The 19,473-nt window shown below is 48.5% G+C and overlaps 1 protein-coding gene across 1 annotated transcript in view; it reads left to right on the top strand.

The window, feature by feature from the left end:
• The window catches only part of WDR62 (WD repeat domain 62), a 43,402-nt gene that overhangs the window by 15,989 nt on the left and 7,940 nt on the right, over window positions 1-19,473 (top strand). Inside the window, 12 exon segments of the mRNA XM_028530209.2 lie at window positions 2,152-2,289; window positions 4,013-4,191; window positions 5,570-5,661; window positions 7,285-7,410; window positions 10,800-10,867; window positions 10,952-11,073; window positions 11,938-12,013; window positions 12,852-12,963; window positions 13,059-13,122; window positions 13,854-13,979; window positions 15,006-15,133; window positions 18,584-18,636. Of these exon segments, the coding sequence (XP_028386010.2) occupies window positions 2,152-2,289; window positions 4,013-4,191; window positions 5,570-5,661; window positions 7,285-7,410; window positions 10,800-10,867; window positions 10,952-11,073; window positions 11,938-12,013; window positions 12,852-12,963; window positions 13,059-13,122; window positions 13,854-13,979; window positions 15,006-15,133; window positions 18,584-18,636 (1,284 nt within the window).

The raw sequence follows: 19,473 nt of genomic DNA, 5'->3' as shown, positions 1-19,473 counted from the left end.
TATCTTCAGGCTTGAGTAATGTAATTTTGATGTTCCATGGTGTGTTCCTCCTTGGGTCCAACTTCTTTGGGACTCTCTGAGCTTCCTGGACATCCTGGAGATCTAATTCCTTTGCCAGATTGGGAAAGTTCTTCTACATTATTTGTTCAAATATGTTTTCAGTTTCTTCCTCTTCCTCTTCTCTTTCTGATACCCCTATGACTCAGATGTTGGAACGTTTAAAGATGTCCTGGAGGTTCCTAAACCTTTCCTCATTTTTTTAAAATTCTTGTTTCTTTCATTTTGTTCTGGTTGAATGTTTCTTTCTTCTTTCTGGTCCACACCGTTGATTTGAGTCCCGTTTCCTTCCCGTCACTGTTGGTTCCCTGTACATTTTCTTTTATTTCACTTGCATAGCCTTCACTTTTTCATCTAATTTGTGACCATATTCAACCAATTCTGTGAGCATCCTGATTACCAGTGTTTCGAACTCTGCATCTGATAGGTTGGCTATCTCTTTGTCACTTAATTGTATTTTCTCTGGAGCTTCAAACTGTTTTTACATTTGGGCCGTTCTCTTTTTTATTTTTAATTTTTTTTGTCTTGGCATGCCTGTTATCATAGTAAGGGGTGGTGCGTTGGTATTGGCCAGGGAGGGGTAACCCACATCGCAGCCTTGTGGTGCTATATGTGGGGGGAAGGGTCTGAGAGGGAACAGTGGTGCTTGCTCCACTCTCTGCTGGTTTTCAGTCACTTCCCCCGCTACCCACAAGCAAATGGGTCCCTTCTGGTGCTGATTCCAAGGTGGGGCGGGGGGAGGGTTGTGTACATTCTAGACCCTGTTTGTCTCTCCAGTGAAAAAGTCCCCTGAGGCTGGGATTTCTCCCGCTGCCACCTCACCCCCACCAGGTTTTCAAATCAGAGGTTGGAGGCTTTATATTTCTCCACACTGGAACCCTGGGTTGTTTCGGTCTGCATCGCTCCCTAGTTGTTCCTCGAGGTTTAATGTAGGACTGACCCAGTCCTTTAGCCGCCACCTTGGGGTGCAAGTCCTCTCCACCCTGCCGTCCATCTCTGCCCCCTCCTACCAGTCTGGGGTGATGTTTCTTTCTTTACTCCTTGGTTATCAAACTTCCATACAGGTTGATTTCTGGCAGTTCTAGTTATATTTTGTGTTTTCAAACCTGTGTTGTCCTTCTTTTGCTTTGTGAAGAGGCAAAGTGTATTCTACCTATGCCTCCTTCTTGGCCAGAACCCTTTATTATATCCATTTTAATTGAATTGTGTGTTTTTTGTGTTGAGTTTGTGTAAGTTCTTTATAAATTTGGATATTAACCCTTTATCACATGTATCATTGGCACATACTTTCTCCCATTTGGTGGGTTGTCTTTTATTTGTGGATGGTTTCCTTTGCTGTGCAAAACTTTTTAGTTTGCTGTAGTCCCATATGTTTATATGTTTCATTGTTTGTCTTGCCTATTTTTCACTTCTATAAATAGTTCTATTTTGTTCTTTTTCAGCCCTGCTTGGTTATTCTTGATAGTTTTCTGGTTGGCTACTGACACTTTTTTTTAAAAGATTTTATTTATTTATTTTTAGAGAGAAGGGAAAGGAGAGAGAAAGAGAGGGAGAGAAACATCAATGTGTGTTTGCCTCTTGTACGCCCCATCTGAGGACATGGCCTGCAACCCAGGCATGTACCCTGACTGGGAATAGAACCGGTGGCCCTTTGCTTCACAGCCCGGTGCTCCATCCAAACTAGGCAGGGCTGGCTGCTGATGCTTTGAATGTTGTCAGTGTTTTTGTATTTCTTAAACACATAAGCATGGTTATTTTATACTCTGCCTGGTAATTCCAGTATTTGAAGCTAGCCTCTATTGTTTGTGCTGCTTCCTGTTCACGGTACCTTGTTTCTTTTTGTGTTTCGTGTGCTTCCATTTTCTTTGGAAATTTATTTGTGCGGATGTTTTACGCCTGCGTTGACGATAGGTCATGGATGATATTTGGTAGCAATCTTTGTCCCTTTTTGTTTATTTTTAATATAGAAGCATTAAACTATGCTTCTTCACCTGCATTTACATTTTTCCCACCATAATGTGACAGTGTGTCATAGTGCTGTCATTGAAGTGGTTGTAATGAATTGCCCTTTGCCTTGATCTCTGGGAAATGTAGGTGTATCCTGAGCTTGAAGATCAGAGAGCTTGTCTACCATCAGGATCTTTTCTGACTTGTTCTTCAGATAACACCATTCGCTTCTGGAACATGGATAGCAACCCTGACTCTCCCTGGCAGAGAAACATCTTCAGTAATGTGAGTGCCTTCACTGTGAACCCTCTTTTAGGAACAACAAAGACCTACTTACAGCTAGAACACTGAGGCAGGAGGGAGTCTGTTAGAATCTTGCTCTCAGGCTTGACTAGGGACAGGAACCAGGAACCAGTGCAAGTCACTTTCTGTTACCCTCTCTCTTGTTTCTCTCTGTCTCCCTCTGTTTCTACGTAGTGCAGGTCTCTCTACTAATCAGCAGCTGCTGTCCAGGTGTGTCTACACAGCCACTCTAGGCAACGTGACATACTCAACAGAAGAGAAGTTCCTCCCAAGTCTTGAGCTGTAGCTCCTTGGCAGAGCTCTTTGGTTCATCAACCAAATCATGCAGAGGCTTCCCCTGTGTGGCTAGATGCTATGGGTGGGGGTACTGACAGGACCCCAAAGACAGCCATAATGTGAGGCTGGGGAGACACTATGCTGAAGAAGTGGTTGGTATGGCTAGGTCAGTAAAGGAGCTTCTCTGAGGAGCTGAAACCTGAATCATGCACTTATGATTCTGCAGACACTTATCAAGGTCTGTACTAGGTGGGTACATGCTGGGCACCGATCAGTGACTAAGACAGGCCCTTCTCCTGTACTTGTGGCACCCACAGGCTAGTGCAGGAGGCAGAGAGGGAACTAACAACCGCACGAGTTGTGATATAATCACAAACGTGGTAAGCGGCATGAAGGAAAATTGCATATTGCTAGTAGGATATACAGGGCCCAGCACAAATAACACCCCTTTTTTATTACAAAATCATGGGCATGTAATTCTGTAATATAACAACATCACACGCAAACACCCCATGTGTTTGAGTAGGTGAAGTGTTCAAATTAAAACTAAAAATTATCACACCCATATTATTACCCTACCAACCACACTCAAGCAGGCTTTACTTCTGTGGGACCCTGTATCACAGAGTCATCTGATCTTATTTGTGGCATCAGGGGCAGCTTCCTGGAGGAAGAGACAACTAAGCTGAGAGATGTGGAGCATTGGGAGGAGGAAAGAGGAGAGGGGAGAGTGCCCAATGCCAAAGGCACAGCTTGTGCAAAGGCCATGAGGTGGGAAAGAGCTTAGTGAGTTGGAGAACCTGAGAAGTCAGTGGGGCTGGAACAAAAAAGACCCTTAATGCAGGGAGTACATAACAGGAACTCCTTTGCTATTCCCTTTGCACTGCCTGCCTCCACCCCCGCCCGGCCCCACCACCAATACTGTCATCTTTTCTTCTGTACCTGTGATATACGTGTTCTATTTGGCTGCATGGAAAAGAAAACCCCAAAACAAGAGGTAAAAGTTTGGCTTTCTGACTCATAAAAATCATCTAGATGTAACCAGTTCAGACTGCTGGGGCAGGTGCAGGAAGGCTCCAAGAGCCTTCTAACTCTCCACTCTGCCGTTTTGAAGGATGGCCCCTATGTCCACCATCCAAAATGGCTGTCAGAGTTCCCGTTATCACATCAGTGAGTCTCAGACCGCAGGAAGGAAGCAGAAGGGTTCCCACTTGCCTTACATGTCACTGACCAGACTTTATTCACAGATCCTCATCTAGCTGCAAGGGAGGCTGGGAAACATAGTTATTATCCTTAGTGGTGAACCTCCCAGGACAGAATTGGAGTTCTGTTACTAACAAAGAATGGGAGACTAGCTCTTGGGATACAAAATTATAGAGGTGTTTCAGACCTTCTCACTGTACTGACTTCAGCTCTTTCCTTCCTGCAGACCCTACTGAAGGTAGTGTATGTAGAGAATGACATTCAGCATCTGCAGGATATGTCACACTTCCCAGACCGGGGGAGTGAGAATGGGGCACCTATGGACATGAAAGCCGGAGTACGAGTCATGCAAGTCAGTCCTGATGGCCAACACTTGGCTTCAGGTGACCGAAGTGGAAATCTGAGGCAAGTGGGCTCCAGTGGGCGTCTAGTGTCCACCTCCCAGCTTGGGCTCGTGGATACTCAGGCTGGTGGGGAGGAACCCTGGCCTTTGTACCTGCAGCTACTCATTGGGAATGAGGGGCTGTGAGTAGCAATCCTGTAACCAGCCACCCCTGGGAACTTAAGCAGAGAGTCTTCCAAAAGGGCTAAGGTGAGGGTGGGTGGGTACTGGGGACCTCAACAGCTGAGGCATGCGAACTTTGCCTACAGAGTAGGCAGGCAAATTTGCATGCCTCTAGGACAGGGTAACACTTTACCAGCTGTGTGGTGCCCCTGCCAAACCATCAGAGAAGATGCCAGCTGGAGCTTGTGGGGTCCTGGTAGGCCTGGGTGAGGAGCCAGGAGGATGGGACATTTGAGAGCAGAGGTCTTTCAAGATGTTACAATAGATGCTGGCAGCATATGAGCCCTGTCACAGGGACCGGGTTTAAGTGGATGAATGACAGCTGTGACCACCTGGCGCTGGGGCTGTTGAGGGATGGAAAGGGCTAGGGGGAACTGGAGAGCATGCCCTCAAAGTTGTCATGTGTCCTCATTGTCCAAGAAGAGCAGAAAGTGCAGGGGTTTTTTTTTCCCCGTGAAAATTCTGTGGTTTTTAAAATGCTGACAACTGTTTTGATATCAATCACTGCACAAGGCAAACCGAATGTGTCAACGGGCTGCTCCCACTGATAGCACCCTGCCATGAATGGTGAAAGCAGCAACAAGGGCTACATGGGCATAGCACTCTTTCCCCAGGCTGGGCACTGGCCTGATACTATGTGTATCTCAACCACTTTAGTCGCCTCACTGACCCTCCGATGTAAGTGCTGCTATCAGCTCCATTTTCATGTGGGCTAATTGAGGTACGAGGAGCTAAGTAACTAGGCACAGGCAGAGAGCAGAGAAACTGGGATGGTTCTCTCTTATTTCAACCCTGGATGACGTCTCGCTGTTTGCTTTCCGTTGGAGAGAACGAGAAAAGTCTAGATTTGAGACTAAGAATGACAGATTGGAATTAGATGTTCCCACCCTTAGGTCCTATTCTTGAGTATGCCCTCTGACCTCTGACCCCTGATCCCTGCTCCCCTCCCCCTCCCCAGGGTTCACTTGTGAAACAGTGCTGCCCTAACCCTTGTTCTCCCTAGAGGACTGTCCTAGACCTGGCCCATGGAGCCCCTGAGGTACTCCCAGCTTTGGCACTGCTTCCTTTAAGATGGCAGGTTTCTAGATGATAACAGTGGTTCGGTATCTCTAAACTACTTCCTGATGTCACCTACCTGGCAGTGGCAGAGTGCCTGGGTGGGAGCGGGGCTGGGAGGGCCCTGGGAGAAGGGTATAGCGGGCGGTGTGTGTCTCCTAGGATCCATGAGCTGCACTTCATGGATGAGCTGGTCAAGATGGAGGCCCACGATGCTGAGGTGCTATGCCTGGAGTACTCCAAGCCTGAGACTGGTGAGCCCCTGGCAGGGCGACAGGGGGAGGGGCAGGGGAATGGCCCCCCTGACAGAGCCATAGGGAGGGGTAGTTGGTATCTGCTAGGGCTGTGAGTGACAGCTAGAAGTCCTGTGTTTAGTAAGGGCCCCTGTCTCTGGACCCTGGGACCAAGGTGACTAGGACCCCAGAAAGCAAGATACTGGCAGGCAGGACTGCACTGGACTTACCCTGGTGCCCAGTGCCCTGAACAGAGCACAGGCTAAAGAGGTGGGTGTCGAAGGAGCGAATGTATGAACGAGCTCATCCCCTGCTAGGGAAGGTAGATTGACAGTGAAACTTGTATAATGCCTACAGAAAAATTACAAGAATATTATAGTGAATACCCACATGCTCTTTACCCAGATCCCCCACATTTTTCTTCTTTTAAAACCTATCTCACCCTGTGACCTGTGTAATGAGTTTATCTGCTTCTCCTCTCCCCATCTGTGTGTGTGTGTGTACATACACGCACATAAGACGATCACAGCTCATACATTCTTTTCATTTGCTGAACTATTTGAATGTAAATTGCAGGCATGATGCCTGTTCACCCTGAAATGCTTTTGTCAGCATTTCCTCGGAATGGGGACAACTGTTTACATGACCACGGGGCTTATCAAATGTGGGAATTTTACTTTGATGCTATGCCGTCATCTGTCTTATGGTCCTTACATTTTGCCAGTTGTCCCAATATTGTCCCTTTAGCACCTGTGTTTTTCCAGTCCAGGTTCACACTTTAGTTGTCCTGGCTCTTTTGTCACGTTTATCCTGGAACATTTCCATACACTTAATTTGTCTTTATGACTTTGGCTTTCTGCAGAGTGTAGACCAGTCATTTTATAGAATTTCCTTCAGTTTCGGTTTGTCTGTTTCTTTTCCCCATAATCTGATTTCAATGACACAGTCTCGGTAAGCACATAACAGAGGGAGAGCTATGTCCTCATATGTTAATGATCTTTCCCATGCTCTTCTTTCCTTCTTCCTTCCTCCGCACCCCCTGCCCCAATAAATTTTCCTTAAATTTCTCTTCATTCAGTATGCCTTTCCTGAGTGCCCTTCCACCTCAGGTCATATGTTAGGCCTCAGAAGTACCAGGTGACCAGTGTAGGCACTGTCTCAGGGGGCAAGCAAGGAAGTCCTAGGGGTAGGAGGAAGTGGGGCAGTGGGTAGGTAATCAGCAGGGCCCGGACAAGGCCCCTGCAGCCAGAGCTCAGAGAGTGAAGGGGCAGTGTTTTCAGGAGGCAGAGAAGTTGGCAGGACTTCACATGGCATGCCAAGGAATTGGACTTGGTAGGAAGCAGTGCTGGGCTCTGCTAGGATGTCTGCTGTGGGCACAAGTGAAGGACGTCCAGGTGTACCTGAAGATTAGTGCTCCTGAAACTGCTGGCATGGGATGTGAAATGCCAGGGTTTGGGGGCTCTGGAGAAAGATTACACAGAGCTGAGGTGAGTGCGCCCCTTCTGGGTTTGGAGCAAGCTAGCGGAAATTATGGAACCAAAGACCCCTTCTTCAAGACTTGGAAAGCTTGGCTGTGCTGCTCTCCAGGAGGCCAATGCATCAAGTAGCCTCCGGGGAACCCAGGGCCACTCTCTCCACTCACAGGGTTGACCTTGCTGGCCTCGGCCGTAGGGATCGGACTGATCCATGTGCTGAACGTGGAGAAGAGCTACAACCTGGAGCAGACCCTGGACGACCATTCCTCCTCCATCACGGCCATCAAGTTTGCAGGTGAGCCCTTCCTTCCCGCTTCCAGCATCTTCTTAGATGTGTTCCTTTGCCAACAGTAAAAACTCTCTTGAGCTTAAACAAAAAAATGGGAGAAAGCAAGCTCTGGATTGGGGCACAGCTGGATCCAAAGGTTGAATTTTTTAAATTATCAGGACTCTCTCCTCTGTTAGCTGTGCTTTTCTCTGGGAGGACAGATCTTGGTTGTCACTGGGCCACTGGAAAGAGATTTCCCCTTTTCCTATTCATTTTGGCCAAAACTGGGAGCTGACTTTCCTTTTGCAGGTTTGAGGCACCTGCTCTTTCCAGAAGAGTTAGCAGTGCCAGGGCTTTGGAGTGTTCTCTTTGGCCAGGTTCTGGTGCCCAGCCACCGCCTACCTCCACTTCCTGATCCTAGGAGGACTGGCATTAGATGAGTGCTGGTCCCCTGAGAGAAATCAAGGTGCCGATCTTGTGAGAGGGCAGGGTCTTGTGAGAGGGCACCGGTGGCTTGGCAGAAAATAGGTGGCAGTGAACCATTGCTGGAGGCCAATTTCTTTACTGGGGTATTATCCTTGTGCCATCCCAGCATTTATCCCTTCTTTACCCCATGTTCACAGCCAGAGTCACACAGCTAGTAGGTACAGGCCTAGGATCTTACCTAAGGCTGTCCTCCAAAGTCTGTGCTCCACCAAGTCATCCAAGGGATTCCTCCAAGAATGAAAAGATTCAGCATGCAGATCCCTGGCCCTAAGGGTTCCCAAGGGGAGGCGAGGCAGGCCCTGTGGGGGGCCAACTGATCAGAACCCAAGAACATGTTCAAAACTATATTTAAGAAGATATATTCATGGAGAGAATAATACATTCGTGCATGGTAAGTTCTTGACTGTGAAGCATTTTTTCACATATAGTTTTGTGACTGAGGATGTATTAATGTCTCTTGGATGTTACTCCAAGAGACTCCAGTGTCTCTACTCCCTGCCCGCCTCTCTCTGGCTAAGGTGATAGGGAGCTGGGGAAAAATAAGTTAACAGTGTTTGATGTGTCTCGATGAAGGCCTAACAAAAGTTGATCGGCTAAACTTCTCAGACACCCTTAAAGACCTGTTTGGCCCTGGCCTGTGCCCCGGTGGGTTGGAGTGTCATCCCGTGACTAAAGGGTTGCAGGTTTGATTCCTGGTTGAGACACATAGCTAGGTTTGGGGTTCCATCCCTGGTCTGGGCTCATACCTAGGGTATGAATTCAATCCCTGGTCCAGGCACGTGCAATCCCCCATTTGGGCTCTCTCACATTGATGTTTCCTCTCTCTCCCTTCCTAAACAATGGAAAAGTGTCCTGGAGTGAGGATAAATATAACAATAACAATAACAACAACAATAATAATTTTTTTAAAAGCTGTTTCATTCCATCAGCTAGAGGGAGTTAGAGCAAATCTGGCAGTTTGGCCCCAGGGACGTCACCTTTAACGGATGGTCTAGATCCAGGAGAGGTGGTGACTGTCCCAGGGGGTGGCCCCGAAGTTGGTCCTTTAGGGCACCTTCTGAAGGGTGTAGGCCTTCGTTAGAGCCCCAGCCAGCCTGAGAGGATGCAGCTCCTAAATCCAGCTCCTGATTGCTTTGCTCTGCTGGGCTGGCTCACTTGGGGGTTATGCTCAAAACAGTGATAGTCAGCATAAACTGGGCACCCGTCGGTCCAAACCTATCTGAAGCTGCCCTGCTAAATAAGGACTGAGGCTTTTAACTTTTCTGTGCAGCGTATCCAGAAAGTGAATACAGAACGTAGGTTACCGAATACAGTCATGCACCACGTGACGTTTTGGTCACTGACAGGCTGCCTGTACTAAGGTGGTCCCATGACATTATAGTGTAGCTGAAAACTTTCTATCACCTAGTGACGTCGTAGCCGACGTAATGTCACAGTGCAACACGGGCCGTAGTACTCATGTGTTTACGGCAATGCCAATGCAAGCAAACTTGTGCTGTCAGTCATACAAAAGTATATCACGTATGATTGCATACAGTACATAATATTTGATAATAATAACCAAATATGTTACTGATTCATGTATTTACTATGCCTCTAATCGTTATTTTAGCATGTACTCTTTCTACTTATAAAACAAAGTTTGCTATAAAACAGTGTGGTGTGTTACACTGGCAGCAACCTCATCGTCTCGTATTTACTGAGTCTCTTGACCCTATCATTTGCTCTGGCGCTTGATTTCATCTTGTGTTGTCTTGTGCAGTGACATGCCGTACAGGCTTGTAGCCTAGGAGCAATGGGCTATTCCATAACCTAGGTATGTTATATGGACGCTCTCCCGTCTAGGTTTGTGTAAGCGCGCTCTGTGACATTATCCCAACACCAAAATCGCCTCATGACACATTTCTCAGAACACGTCCCATTGGTAAGTGGTGCCCGACTGTAACACAGTGAACACCACATCAAGGCTTACGGTCAGTAGGTATGAACTGGAACGCCACACACCCATGTTTGTTTATAGCCAGCAACTGTTAGAATTATTTGTGGTCCTAACATTGCTAAATGCTTGGATCTACCAGGTTAAGAGCGAAACATTACCAGTAACTTACAGGCCTTTCTCTGGGTCTCTGCCTCTCCCTCACAGGGCTCACTCCCCTCTGTGAGCCAGTGACTCCTGCTCGAGCAGCATCCTAACTCGCATGTCATGCCTGGGCTCTCTCAAACGCCTTCTCGTGAAGGAAGCAGCATCTGTTGTATAAGCTTCTAAATATTTATTTTGTCTTTTCGTTTTCACCGCAACTCTGTGAGGTATGTGTACTGTTATTCTTAATCTATAAAGAAAGAAGAAGAAGAAGAAAAAGAAGAAAAGTGCTTACCAGGTAGCAGCCACTGTTTAAGGTTTCACACAATTTCTTGAGGCAGGGGCTGTTGTAGGCCCATTATACAGGCAGGAAGCTGAGGTTCAGAGAAGAAGCTGGTTTCAGAGCACAGTGTTTAACCAGAGAATGCCTGGCTTCAGTCCTGGCCTGTCCTGACTCTCTGTGCACCCTGGGGCAAAGACTGTTGTGACTCAGCCCTGGGTCACATTTGTGCGATGAAGTGGCTAGTGAGCAGTCAGGAAGAGGGGAGGCACAGGCAGTGCAGGGCCTGGCCTGAGGGATGTGTCGGTGTTCTGATCATGATCGCATGAGCCTCCCAGTGTCTGCCTGTCTAAGACATGCAGCCCCTTCTGCGCCCTTGGCCTTCGTTTCCCTTTCAGCCCTTGCTCTGCAGGGGCCTCCCTTGCAAGTGCTCCATCTGTACTTCCTCACACACACAGCTCACATCTTACAGACTCCTACGTGCACCCGGAAGCCCTCCCTGAACCCCAGCTGAGTTCCCTTGCAGTGGTGGCCCAGCCCTACGTAATACACTGCTGCTTCCTCTTCCAGGCAACAGAGACATCCAGATGATCAGCTGTGGGGCTGACAAGAGCATCTACTTTCGTAGTGCCCAGCAGGTAGTGTGGGGTGGCCTTCTTGGGAGCTGGGGTAGGGGGATGCTTGTCACAGCTGTCCTTTGAGGGTCCTGCCTGCCCTGCCAGGGCTCAGATGGGCTCCACTTTGTCCGCACCCACCATGTGGCAGAGAAGACCACCTTGTATGACATGGACGTTGACATTACCCAGAAGTACATGGCTGTGGCCTGCCAGGACCGCAATGTGAGGTGAGGAGCTGCCCTGGGCCCTTTGTCAGCCTGGCCTGGGCCACTTTCTGAGTGGGGCCTGTATAGGACCTAGCTGAGTCTGTCTTCTTGTGCACTGTCTGCTCTCTTTCCCCATGCTCATCTGGTCCCTGAGAGGCCAAGTGACTGGAGGGACCCAGCAGGTGTTTCTTAGGAGCTGGTTTCACCTGGGCATAGCCTCCAGATCAGCAGAGGGTTCCTTCTGTCTCTCCAGAAGCCTATGGGGGGTGACTGAGAGGCACGGATGTGGCTCATAAACTTATTCACTCGCCTACATTACCCAAGCACCTGTCTGGGATGGACAATGCAGGAGTAACAGCAGTGAGCAGGGCAGCCCCAGGCCCTGCCTTCACAGAGCCCATAGTCCAGTGGAGGAGAGATGGACACTTCACCAGAGAGTAACAACTTGGAGTGGTCAGGGCTGGGATGGGGATAGACCAAGGGGTGGGGGGGCCCTGGGGCAATACCTGACCCTACCTCTGCTTAATGGAAGGAATGTCTGAGCTGAGATTCTGAAGGCCACAGAGGATTGAGCCAATGGCAGGGGGGCAGTATGTAAAGGACATGGCATGTGCAAAGAGGTTCTCCGCCTCCTTCAACCGCTCATTCAAATTGGGGTGCCAGGCACTGAGCTCACTCCGTGGCAGGGAGGTGGACATTAATTCCAACAGACACCCTAATGCGTCATTTCCATGACCTGAGCCTGAGATGGTGTCTCATTCTCTGAGATGGGGTTTCAGTCCAGCCATCAGATGGGGAATAAGAGGTGGCAGTGGCCTTCTAGGGGCGAGGACGTGGGCGGGTGGGCAGATCCATGTTGGTCATGTTCTGTAACCACCTCCCCAGAGTCTACAACACCATGAATGGAAAGCAGAAGAAGTGCTACAAGGGCTCCCAAGGCGATGAAGGGTCCCTGCTGAAGGTGAGGGCCCAGGGCCCCTGGGGTGAAAACTATACACGGACCCCACACACAAGTTTCCCCTTTGTGTCTGCTGTCCTGATGAGCCGCCTTAGACCTGTGTCCTCCTTGGCACCTGATTAAAGGATCACATGCTGGCCAGCCACCCACTCTGGCCTGGCTGACCAAGGATGCTCAGGAGCTAGGGGTGGCCCAGACTGCTTCACCTTTATTTACTGAGTCCTCCTCTAGGTGGAGCCATTTTAAGTGGTTTCCATTCTGAGTGGCAACAGAGTATGGTGGGAAAACTCAGAGTCCTGGGCTCCCTTGCCAGGCTTGTCTCCTGCCTGTGTTATCCAGGCCAAGGCAGGGACCTTCTCAGAGCCTCTGGACTAATTGAGAGTTCAGGCTCCACGGTCAGAATCCTCCCCCCCCCCCCCCCCCAATCCCACCCCCCACCCCCCGCCCCCTGCACAGCTTTGTCTCAGGCTGACTGTGACCCCGGGCAAGCGTCGCCTCTCCAGTCTGGTTCATCATCTGTAAAATGCAAGTACGAAGAGTTTCTGTCATAGGGTTGTCGTGTGGAGGAAACACGTTATGCACATACAGTGCTTAGCACAGGGCCTGGCTGCCATCAGTACCATTGTTGTATATGTTAGGTTTTTTTACCTGTGCGGTGGGAGGCAGGAGTTCCTACCGTACCAAGGGTGTGTTTGTGAGGGCTCTCTGGGATGAGCCCATGTACCAAGTGTCCAGCTCAAGGGTGGTCCTCAGTCAGTGGGGACTGGGATCTTTGACTTGGGCCTCACCATAGAGAAGAAGCAGGCAGCATAAAGCATCACTGGCATTCTCTCCTTGGCAGGTCCACGTGGACCCCTCAGGCACCTTCCTAGCCACAAGCTGCTCTGACAAAAGCATCTCAGTGATTGACTTTTACTCGGGCGAGTGCGTTGCCAAGATGTTTGGCCATTCTGGTGGGTGTGCCTCCCTGCTTGGGACATCTCCTCACCCACCCCCACACAGCCTTCTGACTCAGAAGGTCAGCGCAGCTTCTCTGTTCTGTTTCTAGACATCGTCACCGGCATTAAGTTCACCTATGACTGTCGTCACTTGATCACAGTATCAGGAGACAGGTGGGAAAGGCCTAGAGGCTGCCCCTGGCTGGCCTCCCTCTGGGAATGTATTTCATCTACACTGTAGGGAGAGCAGGGGCTTAGACCCTGGCAACACCAGGCTTACAACCTGTCTGCACAGAGAGCTCTTCAGAGTGTTCCAGCTTTCTGTCTCCTTGGACAGCAAGCACCTTGGCATCACAGCCAGCCCTGAGTTCAAATCCCAGATTTGCTGCTTATTTACTTGTGACCTTGAGCAGGTCATTTCCCCTCCCTGAGCTTCAGTTTGTTCCTTTGTAAGAGGGTTGATACCATTTACCTTGAAAACTGTATGGTGATAATTAAAATTAAATGAGATGATTATATATGTCATCCTGATATAGTTCCTTATGTAAGTTATATATGTAATAATTTATAATAAATATAATAAATAAATTCCTAGCATGTGGTTGGTACCCGAGGAAGTCCCTTTTCTCACTCCCTTCAGTTTACTACCCTGCTTCCTCACCACCCCTTTCCTCGGTCTGGAGGCCCTCAGAGCAGGCTCTGGTTAGCTGGGGTTCCCTGGAGCCCCCCACCCAGGATTCAGACCTGACATGGCCGGGAGCCCCTGCACTAAGCTGATGGGTTGTGTTTTCTGGGAGGTGCCAAGGAATGGGGTCTTGGCTGTGATGATGGTGGTGGCCTCAGAGTCAGGTGACTTGTGTAGTCAGTGTTTCTGACCCTTCCACATCTCTCTTTGGCCTCTACAGCTGTGTGTTCATCTGGCACCTGGGCCCAGAGATCACCAACTGCATGAAGCGGCACCTGCTGGAAATTGACCATCAGGAGCAGGGGCAGCAGAACACAAAGGATGGGAAGTGGAGCAGCCACCCCAGGTCCTAGCAGCCACCTGCACATCTCCTCTCTCTCCTCCCCCAGAGGAATATTTTCCTACTGTAGGCCTCAAGAGGCACGATGCTGGGGACAGAGCCATAGCCAAGACAGCCCTGGGCCCTGCCTTTTGTACACCCTCAGGGAGGAGATGGACTTTGAATACAAAGTTATAATAACACATATGAGAAGGGTTTTGGAGCGGAGATGCAAAGTGCTTGGAGAGCCTGTGGGTACTGTGATGCAGGAAGCCCCAGGAGGCTGTGGAGACCAGAGGAAGCCCCTGACCCAGGAGGGAGGTGGTCAGGGAAGGGTCCAGTGTCACTGAGATGCCTTCTTACTCTTTAAGGTTCTCAGGCTGTGGAGACCACTTTTATTTGGCATGAATTTATTGTCTGGTTTTTAATTTGGGAATTTGGTTTGGAGGTCTCGGTTTTAGTGGGAAATTGTAGGTTTTTCCTTCCTCTCCCCTGCCCCCGGAGCCGTCCCTGTCTCTCTGTCTTGAGGCTTTGTCATTGCCTCCCCGTGGGGACCAGGCCTTGACGTGTGCCGCCTGTCCTGCAGTGGACTTGGAGGCTTTGTAGACAGAGGCACCAAGGGAGAGAGCAGCTACCTTTGGCTCTCGGTTTCGAGTCTCACGCCCTACCCTGGGGCCGGAGCAGGGTCCTGGCTCCAGTGCCCACCTTGTGTCAAGCATGTAGTCTCCTAGACTCCAAAGGAGCTAAAACCTCATCGCTACCCCCTGCTTCCCCAAACAGGTCCCAGCAGCTCAGTACTCGAGCCCCACTATCTGGTCTGTTTTTCAAACATCCCATTGATGTGGCCTTTGGAGTTTCTTATTTTTTGAGCCCAGCCTTTCTTCTATCTCATTTAGTATGCTGATATATTTCTAGCAGGGTGGGTGTGGCAGGTGAGACCTCCCAGCACCATGGGTTCATGTGGAACCTAGCACAGGGCCCTGGCCCTAGGCAGATCCCTCTAGGACCCCATTTACCTATTTCTCTCCTTGCCTTCCTCATTCCTGGCTTCAGGCAGGAGGCATGTACATCCAGCAAGATTTGCTCCTTAAGCCCTGGAGAGCAGACAGAGGATGAGCTGGAGGAAGAGTGTGAACCTGAAGAGCTGCTGAAGACACCATCCAAAGAGAGCTTGGATCCAGGTTGGGAAACTGATCCATCCAAAGGAGTCCTCATTTGACCTCTGTCAGTGTAGGGGTCGTGGCTGGGTTTCGCCCACTACTTTGTTTTCAGTGCCTGGCACATACTGAAGCTCAGTAATCATATTGGTCAGGACTCTCTCAGTGTAATGGCAACCAGACTCTCATTGGTGTAGCTAGAAAAATAATTTATTGGTTCATGTACCTGAAAATTTGAGAGGATGGCTTCGGGCATAGCTGGATCCAGGTAGTCAAGTGATGTTAAAGGAGTGTATTTATTTTCTATGTTTTGGCTCTACTTTTCTCCACATTGGCTTTGCTGTCAGGCAGACTTCCTTTCCTGGGAGGGAGGGTTGTAAAGAGGATGCCCCAAGAAAGAAACAGAGCACATTAACCAGAAGACAGAACAGATTTTAGTGGGAAATTGTAGGTTTTTTCTGACATACAACAAACAATTGTATTGTTTGTTGTTCAGGCAAAAAGGGAGAGTAGTAGCTTAATGACTTTATGAAAGGCCAGACTCTATAAATCTCTACTCCTCTGCATAGCGCCTTGGTTGGCATAGGCCCTCATGGTTGCAAGATGGCTGCTTAAGTGCTAGGCATCAGAGGCGTGCTTGAACAGGACATTTCCTCCTAGACTATCCTTTGGAAAGGAACATTTCCCGCCCTCGCTGGTGCAGCTCGGTGGTTTGAGTGCCAGACTGCAAGCTGAAGGGTTGCTGGTTTGATTCCCGGTCAAGGCACGTGCCTGGGTTGCAGGTTCCGTCCCAGGTCAGGGCACATACAGAAGGCAGCTGATCGGTGGTTCTCTCACATCGATGTTTCTCTCCTTCTTTCTCCCTCCCTTCCCCTCTCCCTAAAAAATAAATTAGAGACAAAGAGAGAAAGAAAGGAATATTTTCCCACAAGCCCCTGACAGGCTTCTCTCAGGTCCCACTGGTCATGATTGCTCCAGCTGTGAGAGAGGCTGGGAACAGTGATCAGCAAGCACTAGGTGCTTTCAGTGTGGGTGGTGGGCTCCACCAACAAGGGCCACAGATGGCTGATTGCTAGGCAACAGCAAAGGTGAGGGTGCAGCCTTGGAAAAAAATCAGGATAAGTTAATGTTCTTTGTCCCCACCCTTACTCCTGGTCCAGGACCCTCTCCAGGGTGACCACTCTTTAAAAAAAAAATTTTTTTTAGTATATTTTATTGATTTTGCTGTTACAGCTGTCCCAGTTTTTCCCCCTTTGCCCGACTCCATCCTGTACCCCACTTCCCTCCAAAAATCCCTTCCCTTAGTTCACGTCCATGGGTCACACATATAAGTTCTTTGGCTACTCCATTTCCTATACTGTTCTTAACATCCCTCCGTTTATTTTGTACCTACTGCGTTGTACTTCTTAATCCCTGCACCTTTTCTCCCATTCTCCCACACCGCCGCTCCCCTGTCACCCTCCACACGATAACCCTCTGAATGATCTCCATATCTATGATTCTGTTCCTGTTCTGCTTGTTTGCTTAATTTTTTAGATTTGGTTGTTGATACTTGTGCATTTGTTGCCACTTTAACGTTCATCGTTTTGATCTTCTTTTTCTTACATAGTTCCCTTTGGCATTTCATATAAGAATGGCTTGGTGATGATGAACTCCTTTAACTTGTCCTTATCTGGGGAGCACTTTATCTGCCGTCCCGTTCTAGATGATAACTTTGCTGGATAGAGCAATCTAAGTTGTAGGTCCTTGCTTTTCATCACTTTGAATACTTCTTGCCAGTCCCTTCTAGCCTGTAAAGTATCTTTTGAGAAATCAGCTGGCAGTCTTACAGGGACTCCTTTGTAGGTAACTGTCTGCTTTTTCTCTTGCTGCTTTTAAGATTCTCTCTTTATCTTTAACCTTTGGCATTTGAATTGTGATGTGTCTTCGTGTGGTCCTCTTTGGGCCCAACTTGTTTGGGATTCTTCATGCTTCCTGGATTTGTATGTCTGTTTCCTTTACCAAATTAGGGAAGTTTTCTTTCATCATCTTTTCAAATAAGTTTTCAATTTCTTGCTCTTTCTGCTCTCCTTCTGGCACCCCTATGATTCAGATGTTGGTACATTTGCAGATGTCCCCTAGTCTCCTTACTCTATTCTCATTTTCTTGAATTCTTTTTTCTTCTTGCTGTTCTGATTGAATGGTTCTTTTCTTCCTTATGTTCCAAATCGTTGGTTTGAATCTCGGCTTCATCTTCTCCACTGTTGGTTCCCTGTAGATTTTTCTTTATTTCACTTAATGCAGCCTTCATTTCTGCCTGGGCCTTTTTTATGCTGTTGCAGTACCCAATGATTTCTTTGAGCACCTGATCACCAGTGTTTTGAATTTTGCATCTGATAGGTTGCTTACATCCATTTCATTTAGTTATTTTCCTTTTTAGGAGGGTTTTTTTTTTTTTCTTCTGTTCTTTCCTTTGGTCCACAATTCTTAGTCTCCTCAGTTTGGCAGCCTCCCTGTGTTTGTTTCTGTGTATTAGGTAGAGCTGCTTTGACTCCATGTCTTAGTAGCATGGCCTCTTGTAGAAAAGGCACCCATCTGGATGAATTCGGCTCCTTTAAATGCTTGGTTGTCGGGCTTCCATACAGCTGAATTTTCTGACGAACCTGGGTGATGTTTGTTTTGTAGTTTAGTTGTAATTTTTGCTATAGTTGTGCAAGGAGGTGAAGCGTGTTTACCTGTGCCTCCATCTTGGCTGGAAGTCTCTTCATCTGCCCGCTGCTGGCCGGGTGGAGGGCTGACCGCTTTTACCAGTTTCCTGTGCATCTTTATAGGACTTTTCCTGAACATTATATACATATGTATATATCCATAGGAAACACATATTTATGTCCATAAATGGTAGTATACTACACATATTGTTCTTTTTCCTCTCAATAGTATCTTATCCACCTGTACCTTGGTGGATACCAAGCAGAGGCCTCCCTCTTTTGACCAGCGGCATAGCAGGGTATTTTAAGTTATTCCCTCTGGGTGGGCATTTAGGTGTTTTCCAACTTTACACGGTTGTGAAGGAGGCTAAGCGCCTGGGCCTCCTCTTTGGGCATGTGTGAGAGCATTTCTCCAGGATAGAGGCCAAGGACTGGCACTGCTGGGCCCTGGGGTTAGTACACTTTTTCTTTTAAAAGAGAACCCCGGGGGCCCTCCTTACTGCCCCCTCCCCAGCAGTCGGTGTTAAGCCCGTCTTTTCCCCATATTTTTGCCGGCATTTGATAGTATGAAGCATTTTAATTTTGTCAGATCTTAGGGGTAAAACATTATATCCCATTGTGTAAATGTGCATTTCCCTGACAATTAGTGAGGCTGAGCATCTTCTGATATGTCTGTGGATTCCTATAGTGTTTGGAAATGTTTGGAAATAGTGCCTGTTTATGTTTGTTGCCCATTTGTCTGTGGGGTTGTTTACTGTCTTTTTATGGATTCCACGTGTCTCTTCAGATCCTCCGTGCCTGCTGACCAATGGCAAGCTGCCACTCTGGGCAAAGCGGCTGGTGAGTCTGGGGTGCCTGGGGGCTGGCAACGTAAGGGTGCCATCCTCCATGATCTTGTTTCTTCTAGGAGCACTTCCCCTCCTACATCTCTCTTTTCCCTGGAGAACCCTATCGCCCTTCTAGTCTCAGCTCAGATAGCCCTTCATTCGTGCAACATGCATTTACTGAACACCTACTCTCTGCTAGGCATTGTTCTGGCCATGAGACACAGCGGTAAACAAGGCAGATAAACTTTCTTCCTTCACAAGCTCATTTTCTTGTGTGGGACATGGATGATATCCACAGTAATCTAAGTGCTACAGAGGGGAAACAATATTGAGAAGGAAAATAAGGAGTATTGGGGGAGGGGGCGACAATTTTAGGGTAAACAGAAAAGGCTTCCCTGGAAAGATGATATTTGAGCAGAGTCGAAGTGAGAAATGCAGATGGTGGGAAAGAATTTTGCAGGCAGAGAGACCAGTTTGCAAGAGCAACGGCCACGAGGCAGGATTGTGCTTAGCATGTTTGAGAAAGTTCAGGGGCACTGAGGTGCCTGGGTGGAGGTTGGGTAAGAGGTAGAATGAAAGAAGGGCTCAGCGGGGCAGTGGGGGCCAGATGGTGCGGGGCCACATGGGCCGTGGTGCACTCCCTCGATACTCCTTGTTGTCCTACTCCACTTATTTTTTTTTCCCCTCACTGCGCTGAGTGAGATGGAGACAAGGGAGGGCTCAGAGCCAAGGATGGCCATGATCTAACTCGTGTGTTAACGGGTCCCTGTGGCTGCTTGTTGGAAACAGTTTCTGAGAGGGAAGCAGGGGTCCTAGGGAATAGACTGCTGAGATGATCTGGCAGGAGAGA

This window comes from Phyllostomus discolor, chromosome 12 (assembly GCF_004126475.2).
Source record: "Phyllostomus discolor isolate MPI-MPIP mPhyDis1 chromosome 12, mPhyDis1.pri.v3, whole genome shotgun sequence".
Classification (NCBI taxonomy): Eukaryota; Metazoa; Chordata; class Mammalia; order Chiroptera; family Phyllostomidae; genus Phyllostomus; species Phyllostomus discolor.
Note: the sequence above shows the minus strand (reverse complement) of the source record. Positions and strands in the feature narration are given on the sequence as shown.